General features: G+C 46.4%; 1 protein-coding gene across 1 annotated transcript; it reads right to left on the minus strand.

Moving 5' to 3' along the window:
• Window positions 1-253: 253 nt before the first annotated feature.
• LOC111542133 lies at window positions 254-4,833 on the minus strand. The gene is made up of 4 exons (XM_023211289.1): window positions 4,752-4,833; window positions 1,861-2,166; window positions 1,320-1,524; window positions 254-450 (listed from the first exon to the last, which is right to left on the minus strand). Exons 1-4 carry the CDS (start codon window positions 4,831-4,833, stop codon window positions 297-299), a joined length of 747 nt encoding a protein of 248 aa, XP_023067057.1. The 3' UTR covers window positions 254-296.
• Between the last annotated feature and the right edge of the window lie 10,110 nt (window positions 4,834-14,943).

Genomic DNA, 14,943 nt, shown 5'->3' on the forward strand with positions numbered 1-14,943 from the left:
TACTAAAAATATAAAAATTAGCCAGGCATAGTGGCCCACACCTGTAATCCCAACTACTCCGGAGGCTGAGGCAGGAGAATCACTTGAACCGGAGAGGCGGAGGTTGCAGTGAGCTGAGATCAGGCCACTGCACTCCAGCCTGAGAGGCAGAGTGAGATGCAGTCAAAAAAAAAAAAAAAAAGCCCTGCTACATGACTTTTCGGGAAGAAGATTTTCCAAGCTTGTCAAGAAACGTAGGCTTTTCTAGCTCTTTTATTAGACTAGAACATAAAACACAGAAGTTCAAGATTCACTTTCTAACCAATAGGGGAAAAGGCGGAGGGTTTAAGAACTTGTTTTTTGTAAGTTTTACTTCTCCTAAGAAGGTTCATGCCCTCTGGTGCTGGGCTTCCCAACAGTGCCGGGGCTCTGTCGCTGTGTTTGTTCTGACTGGTCAGCCGTCCCTGGGGCCTGGTGAAAGCCAATTTTGAAAAACAGCAGTTAAAGCATTCTGTAGGTAGGGTGAAAAGCCCATGGAAAAAACTGTGCATCCAGACTGAGGAGCTTCCCACAGCCACTTGGCACTGACGGGGTGCTTTCTACACTGCAGATGAAAACCATTGCCTGCAGTTCTCTTGGGTGATGTCCCTACAAAAGTGCCTGTTTTGCATCTCTTCTTGGTATTATGTTAATCAAAGTTTCACTTTCCGGCCGGGCGTGGTGGCTCAAGTCTGTAATCCCAGCACTTTGGGAGGCCAAGACGGGCGGATCACAAGGTCAGGAGATCGAGACCATCCTGGCTAACACGGTGAAACCCTGTCTCTACTAAAAACCATACAAAAAATTAGCCGGGCGTGGTGGCGGGCGCCTGTAGTCCCAGCTACTCGGGAAGCTGAGGCAGGAGAATGGCATAAACCCGGGAGGAGGAGCTTGCAGTGAGCTGGGATCCGGTCGCTGCACTCCAGCCGGGGCGACAGAGCGAGACTCCGTCCCAAAAAAAAAAAAAAAGTTTCACTTTCCTTATGTTTCCATTTGCTACTGGTATACCCACACTCAGAAGTCAAAGAAGAATAAGTTTGAAAACTCCCAACTGTCTAATTTAATGAAGACATTACTTTATCATTATCATCACCAAGCATATAAAACCGTCCAGTACCAGGACTGGACAAACTGGAAGCTACCCAGCCATCTCAGTGTGATTTAGAGGAATGAAATGCCACTATGCCCCCTTTCCTGATGGGAAAATTGAGGTAGCTAAATGGAAAGGGGAAGATGAATGTCCCACAGCGGATGTACTTATCCCTGACTTGGCGCACTCTGTCACTTTTCCAAAGTAGTACCCAGTGAAAAGGAGATGATCTGATAAAGTTGGCACTGCACAGGGATATGAGATGGGAGGTGAGGCAGGGGAGCTGGGATGGGCGACAGTCAGTGATGGTGATGGTAGTGGTGGTTGGTGATGGTGGTGACGGTGGCGCTTGGCCGGCTCCTCTCCTGTTTCTCCATCACTGCCCGTCCTCTGCCTCCTCCGTCCCCGCATGGCCTCTGCCCAGAGAAACAGGATTTGCACCCAAGCCGCACGTCTGTGGGCGCCAAACTGCGGCGCCCCGCGAGCCCGCACCCCCTCCCCCGGCCCCGCGGCCCGGCGGGCCCCGCGCCCCTCGCTGGGCCCCGCGCCCCTCTCTGCGCCCGGTGCCCTCCTCGGCTGTGGCCCCGCTCGGCTCTCCTCGCGCCCCTGTGCGCCGGCACCGCCCGAGCATCCCGGGACACCAGCGGCTGGAGGATCTGGCCGGCCAGGCCCCCCACCCACCGCAGGAAGCGCCTGCGACCCCCAGCCCGTTCCCCGCCCAGCCCCTAGAGGCCGGGCCACCGGTCACTTACGCCTGCGCTGGGCCCCGCGCGCCCGGCGGCCCGAGACAAAGGCTGCGCGGCCGCGGCGCCGCCGCCGGCTGCTCCCTGAGCCGCAGCTGCCGGGGGCCGGGAGGAGGATGGGGGACAGGGAGGAGGAAGAGGAGGAGGAGGACGGCGGGAGGAGGAGGGGGCGGCGGCCAGGGAGAGCGGGGGAGGGGTCGCCGCGGCGCCGGCCACCCAGCTGCAGCAGCTCGAACCCAAGCCCTCCTCCTGTGGCCGGCCACCCTCCTGGGCGCAGTCCTCCCGGTCCTCCGCCCCAAAACCTCCCCGGGTAGACTAGGGTACCGCCCCCCGGGGGGTGGGGTGAGAGGAAGAGGAGGGGAAGGAGGAAGGAGGTGTGTGTGTGCTTGTGTGTGTTCCTTCTTAATCGTGATGCTCTCCACCCACCCCCGCGTCTGCCAGCAATCTTATGAAAATGCTCGATTCCCGGCCTTACCTGGTCACCTCTGGGAAGCACCCTCACCTTCCTCCTTCCACCCGCCCGCACACCTCGCCTCTGGATGGTCCAACCATTTTATGAGCAGCAAAACTGAGACCTGGGAGTTGAAATGCCCGAGGACGCAGGGATACTGAGTGGCAGGCTGAGAGGACAATGCCAGATCTGAGTCCTTTAAGAGGAGGACCCAGATGCTACCTGTTCTGTCCTGGGCTGGATGCCCAGCAGCCGTGGGGATGGGTCCAGGCTGGGAGTGGGACAAGCACGTGCCATCCTGCCTGGGCCTGTGAGGAGACTCGTAGGCTTCCTTTCTGGGAGAAGTAAGATTCTCAGTCACTTGCTTGACTCAGACACTTGCATCTTGGTATAAAGAGTAGCTTTGATTCATTTTTATTTAAAAAACTTTTTATTGTGAAATTTAAAAATGTTAAAGTAGAATAGTATAATGAACCCACAAGTGCTCATCTTCCAAGATTGTCAGCATTTTCCATTCTTTTATCTACTCCTTCCCCATCAAAGAGGCTAAGGACTTTTTAAAAACATAATTACAATATTATTATGCCACTTTACAAAATTAACAATAATTCCCAATGCCCTCCGACTATCACTGAACAGCTGATAGGTATTCACTGAACAGTTATCTTCCAGGTCTGTGTTTAGCCCTCTGTGCTGCTCGGCTCTGGTTGGGCAGGAATTTTGTCCAAAGCTGCTGGTGGACAAGAGTCCTGCAAACCTGTTGCTGCCCTGCAGTCACCGAGGGACCACGAACTAGAGAACATGATCCGTCAAGGACCAAACACTCATTACCCTGTCCCTGCCCTCTTGAAATTTTTGACTGAAGCCTATCCTTCCAGAAAAATGCATGCACAGAACTTTGATTTGAATTATAAGGGTTTCCATTCAATTCACACAAACTGTCTGAACCCTAGTGCAGGTTACAAACTACCGAGCTGGGTTGAAGTGTAACCTGCAGCCCCTTGGAGTCCCATGGGTGGGCTCTTGAAGGCTCTGCAGGGTCTGGACCCCAGCAGGAGAGCTGCGTTCGCCACTGGTTTCCCTGTGTCCTGAGGTCCGAGCACAGCAAGAGAGGGAAGTTAGCGTGCCAGCTTTATGCTATATTTAAGACCTGTGCAGGTGTGAGATGGAAATGGATGCTCGGCTGTACCTTAGAAGAGCATCTGAAGAGGATGAAGGGGCTCGGCTCAGGCTGTGGCAAGGGCACTTGGACAGTCAGCTTCCCTGAACTCCCCTAGTGGCAGAGCCGAGGCTGGCTGTCGGTAAGTGGCTTGAAGGGCAGCGTTAAGAGGTGGCAGGGCAGAGTGGCCAAGAGGCAGGCTCTGGCTTCAGACCACCTGGCTTTCAATCCCAAACCTCTTGCTAGCCGTGTGACCTCGGCTGAATTACTTGGCATCTGTGTGCCTCAGTTACCTCATCAGGAAAATCTGGGGTTGTGGATCGAACCTGTATGTTGTGGCTGCCAGGGGCATTTATATGTGTACAGTGCCTGGCATAGAACGGCTGGCAAGGTGCTTGGAGCATTCACGCTGCTGGCACCCCCTACATGGGAGACCACAGTGACTGAAGCCCACAGGGACGACTGCCCCAAAGGAGTCACAGTCTTGCTTTAAGCAAACAAACAGGGCCCATGCCTGCTTTCTGCTGCAGTAGAAGCAGAATGTGCAGAAGAGAAGATGGCTCTTCTCTCCTCGCCAAAGGCCAGAGAGTGGGTGAGGATGCCTACTGCCGGCCTCAGGGGGATTCCTAGACACCGTGGGTTTCCCTACTACCATGAATCCAGGAAATGATCCTTGGGATGCTGAAGGGAAGGGCTCATTCTCTGTCCCGTCACCCCAGTCGAACTGGTCTCAGTTAATGGAACACAGTATTCCCCCTCCTGCCTCCCCACGCCTTACCTCTTCTTATGAATCTGTCCCTGACAACCTCAGGCAGAGGAAGGTCTCTTCAGTCTGAGTCCCTGGGCCTGCGCTGCATTTGTGATTAGAGCTGTTGGTTGTGATGAGAGCTGTTGGTTGCTGTGTGCATTGTATCAGCCTCTCTAGACTGCACGTACTGAGAGCTGGAACTGTTATCAAGTCTCAGCGTTCCCCATAACATCCTGTCCATTGCCCGACCTGGTACTGGTACAAACAATACTTCGTATAACATACACACAAATAATAGACTGTCCTCCCAAGGAGTTTGGCCCAGGCCAGGATTTCCATATTCTGTAGCCAGCCCAGCAACTAGCCCAGGTGACTCAAACCTGCTCACCTGCCAGCACTTCCCTGGGGTGGGCAGGGCCTGGGGAGGAAGAGACCTGCCTCTGTGAGGCACATTCAAGTGCCACGATGATGAGTCTCTGATTTTGTATCTTCACCTCCTGGTTGCTGTATATTCTCATCCCCAAAAGGGGAAGCACAGTTACTTGCCCTGGCATGGTCCTGAATTTCAGTGACCTTGTTCTGAAAAGAATAAACCTTTCCCTTTTCCTCGTACGTTTCTACCATTTTCATTCTCTCACTTGCAACTCTTTTTTCCTTCCCTCCCTTGTAATATGGATTATGGTGATTTTTAAAGAAACCTTTTGGTATGCTTTGTATCAATTAGACATAATGTAGCCATAATGTAAAATTGAGTCTAAGGCTGTTGTGGAATGAGATGAACAAGTGAAATGTGGTGTCTGGTTCTGCTCATGGGAGGACTCTCAAATTGTAGGTCTTCTTGCAGAATGAAATATTTGGGGGATACTCAGACCTTCCGATTCTTTCGGGAAATAATTTTTACCAAAAATGTCTAGTAGTGTGTTCAGGTGAAACACAGTGAAGAACGCTATGAGGACCCATTTGTTCTTTGTGGACAATCTGACACTTCAAACCAGCTCTAAGAGAGAACTCTATAAACTATGAAAATGACAAAGAACTTCAGTCTTGATAAAGAAATAGAGTTTGGTTTAGCTAAATGGAAGACCATACAAGTGTGGAAAGGACAGCTTGTGGTGATGAATGGATTAGATGACTATAAAGATCAACTTACAGAAGACTGATGGAAGGGGAGATGTATAATATCTGGGCTTCCAGCTGTTGAGGAATGCTAAGCTTATTGACATTGAAGATAAGCTTAGATAAAAGACATTTAGTCCAAATGGAGAGAAAATACTTTGCTAGCAACTAAATTAAGGCAGTAAATATATCTGTGGTTCCAGCCCATTTACTATTACAGAGACGACAGATCATTCTAATGAACAGTAGATTATTAACCACAGAGCGCCCTATGCATCACAAGGAATTTGAGCCAGTCACGCTCCCACATCAGAGGAAATCCAGTTGTCCCCACAAGGAAACTTTCATATCCTAGTTGGAAACTAAGAAAAAAGTTGAGAATGTCATATGGGGTGGTTCTAAAACATCAGGGGTCCATGTCCCCTCCCTGTGGACCCCTGGATGGGCTTGCCAATGGGGAATGCTAGAAGAGCTGATAAGTGGTCTCCAGGGACTAGATCATAACAGGCATGTACCCTGTGGCTCACTTGGAACGCTTACCTTCCAATATTCCCTCCTGGGAGACACCCACTCAGAACTCAGCCTGGGAGAGGTCTAAGCCACAGGGAGAGGTCACAGAGAGGTGCTCAGGTCAACAGTCTCAGCCTTTGAGGCATCTCAGCCCAGGCCCCAGATGTAAGAATAAATGTGATGATTCCAATATCTGGCCTTCAGTTACCTCCAGCTGTTTGAATCTTTCTAGCTGTGACCCCCGCATTGTAGAAAAGAGATTAGTCATCCGCTCTGTATCCCATCCAAATTCCTGACCCAGGGAATCCATGAGCATAATAAAATATGATTGTTTAATGCCATTAAGTATGGGTAGTTGTTATGTAACAAGAGATAGCATGAATACCAAACAATAAACAAACATATGTCAGGTGGAATGAGACAGATTTTGCCTTCAAAAAGCTTACAGTCTTAGTAGGAATCAGTGTGAAATCAGCTAAACATGAAGGGATCATGCTGAATTCCAGGCTGTTTTCTGCCCTTTCTAGATGCACAGCCCTGGGAAGGTGTTGACTTTTGTGCCCAGTGTCCCCATCTGTAAAATAAGCATAACAATAGTACCTCCTGCATGGGGGCTTGTGAAGAAAGAATACCCATGGAGCACTTAGGACATGGTGCCATTCCAATGGAAGTGCCAGTCCATTGTTAATATTATTATGCTCCAGGCACATTTATTCTGTGGCACACGCAGGAGAAATGGCTCCTGAACCCTGACCATATCACTGGGTGATCTGTGTTTCAAGAAAAATAGATTCCTGTAATGGGTTTGATTAACAGGCCCCAGAGTTTTATAATGAGTTCACAACAGCTTCTCTTCAATCAGAGTTTTATCATCTCTTCTGGACTGTCACCTGCAGTAAGAAATACATTTCACCTGTAATCCCAGCACTTTGGGAGGCCGAGACGGGTGGATCACGAGGTCAGGAGATCGAGACCATCCTGGCTAACCCGGTGAAACCCCGTCTCCACTAAAAAATACAAAAAACTAGCCCGGCGAGGTGGCGGGCGCCTGTAGTCCCAGCTACTCGGGAGGCTGAGGCAGGAGAATGGTGTAAACCCGGGAGGCGGAGCTTGCAGTGAGCTGAGATCCGGCCACTGCACTCCAGCCTGGGCGACAGAGCGAAACTCCGTCTCAAAAAAAAAAAAAAAAAAAAAGAAATACATTTCACATTGTAACCATGTATCTGCCTATATAAAACTATATTAAAATTTTTATAAAATAACTTGCCCTTACTATGTGCAACATACTCTATTTTCTATCTTTTCCCATGGCGCTTTTCAAAATCCACTAAATGGATTTCACAATACACAAACAAGTCAAAACCTGCAATTTGAAAGCCATGCAATAAATAATAATTTTTATATGGTTTCTGTGATGGTCCATCTCATGTGTCAACTTGACTGGGCGAGGAGATGCCCAGATAACTGGCAAAACCTTGTTTCTGTGTGTGTCTGTGAGGTGTTTCTGGAAGAGATGAGCGTTTGAATCAGTGGACTGAGTCAGAAGATCACACTCACCAGAATGGGTGGGCATCACCCCATCCCTTGAGGGCTCAAATAGAACAAAGAGCAGAGACAAGGGCAGTTTCACTGTCTTTCTTCTTTAATGGGGACATCCATCTTCTCCTGGTCCCGGACATTAGAGCTCCAGGTTCTTGGGCCTTTAGACTAGGACTGGGACTTACACCACCGGCTACCCTCACTCTGAGGCCTTCCGGCTTGGGCTAGAACAAAACCACCAGCTTTCCTGGGCCTCCAGCTCGAAGATGGCACATCGTGGGACTTCTCAGCTTCCATAATCATGTAAGCCAATACTGTATACGCAGTCTCTTTGTGTAAATCTCTATACCGTCTATGGGTCCTGTTTCCCTGTAGAACCCAGATGAACACAGATTCCTTGTCCTAAACTTTGTGTTGCTTTTGCCCTTGTTTGCCTAACTCTTCTCCACTTTCTGTAAGTCCTGCCCCTCCATGACTGCCAGTCTGTTGCCTCCCCAGCACAACTGACAGTTCTGAGTTCTGGCAGAATCGTGGATCTGTCCCACGTGGTGGTGCTGGATGTCAAGCTGTTTGATGTCATGGTTACTATATCAGATGCATTCCTACTGTTTCCACAGTCCCTAGCACCATGCCCAGTACATAGTAGGTGTCAGACAGGTTCTTCTGAGTTGATCTTGGCATAGGAATACTCACCAGTATTTTTCTGCTCACGTTACGTGTGTGCTAAGCAGTTAGCTGTTCTCAGATGGTGTGTAATTTGATGTTATCATTGATGATGATGTAATTTAAGTGTCAGGGAGAAGCGATTTGGCCAGGCTTCTTTACTGTGGTGTCTCAAGCAAACATACTTGAGGACTTCTACCTGCCTATCCTTTTTGGAAGCTGTTTTCATTTTGTAACAACAAGGCATTTAAAATCAAAATCCAGAAAATGCCTCCCATTAAAATTTTACACTGTCTATTGCTGCATGCCAGGTTTGTTACTGCTTGTTGTTGCCGCCTATTATAAATAATGACCCTAGGACATATTTTGTTATGAGAACCATTAACCAACACACCATTCTGCTCACATGAAGGAAGCCACGTATCTGCTAAGGCGACTCGTGGACAGGTTGTTTTGTTTTTGTTTGTTTTTCTACATAAAGTGGTAATTTTACAGAAATGTAAATTACAGCTGCTCTTGAGTTTTCAGGGCTTATAGTTCAAAACACTTTTTTCTGCTCTTGGGCTGCTGTTATCAAGAGTGTATTTTCATGGGGGTGTCACATTAATGAAGGCCACCTGAATGCCATGGTCTCAGATGAAGAGAATTGCTTTCTCTTCAAGGGTAGCAGTGTGATAGGGTAGAGAGTGGGTTTGATGTCACACCAAATTTGGCATTGAATTGCAGCTCTGCCATTTATCAGCTGAGCAACTGGAAGCCAGTTACTTTAGCTCCTGAAGCCTCAGTCTCCTTATTTGTAAGGTGGGGATAGTATTATATCTCTCCAGGTCATAGTACTAGAGAAAAGCTCATGAACAAAAAGTGGTCAGAAGCCATTCCTTGTTCATATGAAGAATGCCTGCCTTGTACCATGGCATTCTGTCTTCCTGACTAAAATAGAAGAGGCCAGGGCTGATGGCTGAGCCAAAAGCAGCCCACTACAGGCTGACCAGTGACCAGGCTATGGCCTAAATAGAAAGTCACCAGTGATAAACGGGCCCAGTCAATTCATCTTTAAAAATAACTTTATTCAAAGAAATGATTATCAGAAAAACCCAGACAGTCGGTATGGCAGTCAGAATAATGGTCCCAAAGACGTCCGCATCCTAATCCCAGAAACTTGTGAATAAGTTACATTATATGTTAAAAGGGCTTTGCAGATGTGAGTAAGTTAAGGATCCTGAGGTGGAAGGGGTCAAAGCCCTTTTTACCTTTTAAGGCAACATATTCACAGGTTCCGGGTGAGCACAGAGTAATCACAAGGGTCCTTCTAAAGGGGTAGCAGGAGGGTCAGAGGAGGTGCCATTGCTGGGAAAGGCCAGGAACAGAGGAATGCTGGTACCTCTAGAAGCCAGAACAGACAAGAGCCTGATTCTCCCCCAGAGCCTCTGGAAGGAACGCAACTCTGCCGACACCTGGATTTTAGCCTGCAAAACTCATTTGTAGACTTCTGATAACCAGAACTGTAAGATAATAAGTTTGTGTTGTTTTAAGCCACTAAGCTTGTGGTAAATTGTGACAGCAGCCATAGGACACATCTCTGAATGGAGAAAGGAACACAGAGAGTTGGTGGACTTCGGAAATGCTGATCACAGTCCAGTTTTCATTTTTGGGTGGTGGTAGCATTTATAACAACCTGTTCAACATTAGAACCATGTTATATATGCTTTTCTTCCTGTAAATTATATTTCACAATTTTCAAAATAGTTTCAATGGATTTTTTATCTTTTATTTTATTTTGTTGTTCTCAGACAAGTCTGAGATCCTGCAGGAAGTAAATCAGACTGTCCAACCGGAATTGAGAAGAGTTTAAAAAAGGGATATTGACAAGCTGTGGCCAGGGGTTAGGGAAGGAAACAAAGACCAGTGCAGAATCCTGAGACTAGCAATGGTGGGAGGCGGTGACCCCCATGGCCCTGCAGAGGCCAAGGGAGAGGATGGCTACCAAAACCTAGAGAAGCAGCTCCAGGCAGACAGGAACTGTCAGTAGAGAAATCACTGTGGGGGTGGTGACCTCAGGCTCCTAATGGTGCCACCATTGGCTGGTCCCAGCCAGAAACCAGAGTGCAAGGGACCTGGTCGATGTCACCCAGAGAACCTGCTGCCCAGCCACGAAGCAGGAGAAGGATGGAAAGTGGATCTGGATGGGCTGATGCCAAATATCCTGTAGAGTCTCTCTCCTCTTGTCTTCTGTTCAGCTAAAAAATACTCATGGTCTCTAAAGAGGGACATACAAAATCTCGCTAGATATTGCATCATTGCAGGTGATAGTTAAGCCATAGGCACTGTGAAATCTGACACTTTAGCCCTAACAGTGCTTTTCCTGCAATGCAGTGGGGTGATGAGAAAAAAGGAAGAATGAAAACAATGAATACAAACATATCTGCTGCTGTCTCCTCTTCCATAGCTGGTTCTGAGGCCCACCCGGGAACTGCGGCTGATTTTATGCTATGTTCCTCTTACTCTCTGCAGCCCTCAGCTGGGCAAGGGTCTCTGTGGTAGGGTGCTGACCCAAACCTCCAATCTGAACAGATTTGAGTCCTCAGTTCACTGCAGTTTTCTGTGGATGAGGACTGCTGGGCAAGAAAGTACTAGAAGGCTGTGGCTCCTGAGAATCCCTGGGCTACTTATGCAATCCTCCCTGTCCCCATGGGATAGCAATAATACAGTTTTTTTTTTTTTTTTCCTGGTCACCCTCTCAGCTCAGTGACCCTTTCCAGCCCTTTTGGTTCAGAAGCTGAGGAACCCCAAATGGCCAGGGGCCAGTCTCAGCTTCTAACTTAACACAGTGCCATAGTTGTGTTCCTTCTGGGACCTCCAAAATCACCCATTCCAAGACAACAGAATAAGAAGCAAAAATTCTTCCAATGAGTTTTTAGGTTCCACAGGCTCAGAAACACAGCCACTTCAACCCTTTGATTCTTAGACCCATGTACCTGGCTCCTGGGGAGATCAACCAAAATACTGGCTGTTGGTTTGAGGTATTTGCTGATTGTCGTAAGACAGCCTCCAGCAACTCTGAGGTTGCCGCCTCCCATCTGCTACCATAACTGAGCCTCCAGCAGACCATCCTACCATTCTATGAATGCTGCTTCCAGGTGATGGGGGCTTGGGGTAAGACCAGTGCATTTCATGAACTTTCATCATCATACATGGTATCTTCTGGCTATTTGTTTATGAATAAGGAATTCTTGAAGCCCACACTCTGAGGGTCTGGCAGAACCTTGAGGACAGGGGAGGCAAATTCATACCTAGATTACGAGTTTATCCTTTTGAAGACAGATTGCTGTCTCCTCTATGATGACAGAGGCCAGCGTAATAAACCCCTCAAGAGGTAGCACGGTGCCCACCGTATGCTCCAACTCCCCAAGAGAATGGCACCATATCAGGGGCTCAACTGGGTACTACTGAAAGTGCCCGGATCCACATTAGTAGGGAGAAGGCCCTGTTGCTCAGTCCTGCATGACTCCCATCCTGCCCCCAGGGCCACTTTGTACTTGTACAGTGCGATAGGGAAAGGGGCTGACTGACAGCTACAGGACGTGACATCTTGTGAACCTGATTATTGTATGAAAGCCTTAATTCTGGTCTCTTGGGAGGATTCCCTTGGATTGTGAATTACTTTGCATTCCAAGAGCTTTATTCACATTCCCTTCTCCAAGAGCTCCTTGCCACCAGCTCTCTAATTTTATTCTTTCATCCCATAAGTCACCGCTTGTGAATCCGTGTAGATCCAGACCTGTTCTTCCTCACAAGCAGATATCCTGATGTATGACCTGAAGTTTTGGGAAGATTTCCCCTCACCAGTGTCCCTGACTGTGACTGCAGTGCCATCTGCCTTTAACAGCCCAGGTTCCAGTTATTCCTACTGAGATCAGGGAACCTATTCTGTTGCAGTATCTCCCATCCTGAGGACACAGTCACAGAGTTCAGCTAAGAAATACTAGTGGTCTCTAAGGAGGGACATGCAAAATCTCACTTTTTCATGCAAAAACTCATACAGTGACACAGGTGCCCATTTCTTAATTCCTTGGTGAGGGGGATATCATTTAGACCCTTCCAGGGAGTACGCTTACAAGGTAAATGTATAGATGGCACGTAATCCATTCTGACCTAACATACCTACCTCATTAAGCCTGTGAACTCTTCCCCTATGGAATACCTGGGGCATTCAGGAATTTTGAGTTTGGTAACTGTAAGCCATGACTGAATCCAGGCTTAAAGTAGCTAACCAGCATACTATAAATGCATACTCTCCCTGGGTGCTTGCATGTATGAGAGGCACAAAGATGGGCTGCCTTATTCCCACTTTAGGGAAGGACTCGTCATCCAGCTCTGGGAAGTACAGTCAGTAGAGAGCTTCTAGCTGTCCAGAGCTGCCTCACCTGGATCATGCCCTTTCAAGGCCACATCTTGTGATTAAGTCAGGTGGGGATATTTGTGTCTCAGAATAGCCCAGATATTCTGATCTGTCACGACAGTCCTCTGATATGATACACTTGTTCCAGAGTTCCCACCAGATGGGCTGGGGCTTTATCAGCCCTGCCTTGCAGTTTGATTTTCTTCTCGGCCCAATCCTCCAATCCTGCTTCTTCCTGCTTTGAAAATAATTAAAAAAAAAAATTCTGGTAAAACAATCAAACATAAAATTTGGTATGTTAACCATTTATAAGTAGAAAATTCGGTGACATTAATTCCATTCACAGTGTTTTGCAAACATCATCGCTACCTATTTCCAAAACTTTTTCATGATCACAAACCAAAATTCTGGAACCATTAAGCCGTAACTCCCCATATTCCCCTCTCTGCAGCTGCTGCTAACCTCTAATATACATTCTGCCTCTATGAATTTGCCTAATCTAGAAAGATCATAAAAGTGGAATTATACAATATTTGTCCTTGTGTGTCTGGCTTATTTCATTCAACATAATGTCTTCAAAGCTCAGCCACACTGTAGCATGTGTGAGAACTTCATTCCTTATTCTGGCCAGATAACATTCCACTATATGTATATGCAGCATTTTGTGCATCCATTCATCCATTGATGAACACTTGAGTTGCTTCCATCTTTTGGCTATTGTAAATAATGCTGCTATGAATATCGCTGTACCAGTATCTGTTTGAGTCCTTGTTCTGAATTCTTTTGGGTATAAACCAAAGGAGTGAAATTGCTGAGTCCTATGATGATTATATGTTCGGCATTTTAAGGAAGTGCCAAACTGTTTTCCATACCACTCACAATGTACAAGAGTTCTAATATCTCCATATCCTTGCCAACACTTGTTATATTCTGATTATTATTATTATGGTCATCCTCGCAGGCATGAGTATCTCATTGTGGCTTTGATTTGTGTTTCCCTAATGACTTAAGATATTGGGTATCTTTTCACGTGCTTATTGGCCATATGTATATTTCTTTGGAGAAATGTCTATTCAAGTCCTTTACTGTTTTTTAATTGTGTTGTTTGTGTTTTTGTTGTTGAGTGTTAACAGTTCTTTATATATTCAGGATATTAATCCTCATCAGATAAATGATTTCCAAATATGTTCTCCTATTCCATAGGCTGGATTTTTACCCGCTTAACAATCGTCCTTAGATAGAAAAAGTTTTACAGTTTGATGAAGTCCAGTGTATTTTTTTGTTTGTCACTCACACTTTTGGTCAGCCAGAGAAGGAGCTGTGATGACAGAAGCCGAGGTTGGAGTGATACCAGTCCTGGGAAAGGGTCATGAGCAGAAGAAAGCAGATGCCTCTAGAAGCTGAAGAATACAAGGAATGGATTCTCCCCTAAAAGCCCATTGCCCAATCCAAGGTTATGAAGACTCACCCCTATGTTTTCTTCTAGGATTTTTGTAGTTTTCTTTCTTATATTTAGGTCATTGATCTATTTTGAGCTAATTTTTATTTATATGTGAGGTAGGGGTCTAACTTCATTCTTCTGAATGTGGAAATCCAGTTGTTCCAGCACCATTTGTTGGAGAGACTGTTCTTTCCCCATTGACAGACTTGGCACCCTTATCAAAAATCAATTGGCCACACATGTATGATTAATTTCAGGACACTCAATTCTATTCCATTGGTCTATGTGTCTATCTTTAGGCCAGTACCATACGCTTTGATTACTTTAGCTTTATAGTAAGTTTTGAAATCCAGAGATGTGAGTCTTCCGGCTTTGTTCATTTTTTCCAAGATTGTGTGGCCATTTGGGGTCCCTTGCAATTACACATAAACCTGAGGGTTGGCTCTCCCAGTTCTGCAAAGAACACTGTTGGAATTTGAACAAGGATGGTGTTAAATCTGTAGATTTCTTTGGTTAGTGTTATTATCTTAACAATCTTAAGTCTTTCTATCCAGAACACAGATGTCTTTTCATCTATATCGATATCCCATCTTTCAACATGTTTTTTAGTTTTCCCTGTACAAGCCTTTCACTTCCTTGGTTAAATTTATTCTCTGGTATGTAATTCTTCTAGGTCATTATAAGTGAAACCATGTTCTTAATTTTCTTCTTGGATTGTTCATGGCAAGTGTTTAGAAACACAACTGATTTTTATGTGTTGATCTTGTACCATGAAGCTTTGCTGAATGCTTTTATTTGCTCTAGTAGCTTCAATGTAGATTCTTTGGGAATTTTCTAAATGTAGAATTATGTTATCTGAAAATAGAAACAGTTTTACTTCTTCCCTTGCAATTTGGATGCCTTTTATTTCCAAAGTATGTAATTAGATCAACATATTTAGCAGTTGATGCAGCCCTCACATTGGGTACTTGGCCTGTGGGGTAAGAGGTACTGTGAGAATGGCCAAGTGGAAACCTCTGAAACTGCCCACCCTTCCACGGAGACAAGATAGTTGGTCGTAAACAAC

The sequence above is a fragment of the Piliocolobus tephrosceles genome, chromosome 15 (assembly GCF_002776525.5).
Source record: "Piliocolobus tephrosceles isolate RC106 chromosome 15, ASM277652v3, whole genome shotgun sequence".
Classification (NCBI taxonomy): Eukaryota; Metazoa; Chordata; class Mammalia; order Primates; family Cercopithecidae; genus Piliocolobus; species Piliocolobus tephrosceles.

Excerpts from the sequence above, each read along its gene's own strand:
- LOC111542133 (XM_023211289.1), bottom strand. The coding sequence starts at position 4,833 with ATGGTAGAAACGTACGAGGAAAAGGGAAAGGTTTATTCTTTTCAGAAC. Across the intron at positions 2,167-4,751 it reads TCAGGACCATGCCAGGGCAA|TCTACCCGGGGAGGTTTTGG; the intron begins GTAACTGTGCTT and ends GCGGTACCCTAG. Across the intron at positions 451-1,319 it reads GATCATCTCCTTTTCACTGG|GCCCCAGGGACGGCTGACCA; the intron begins GTACTACTTTGG and ends GGCTTTCACCAG.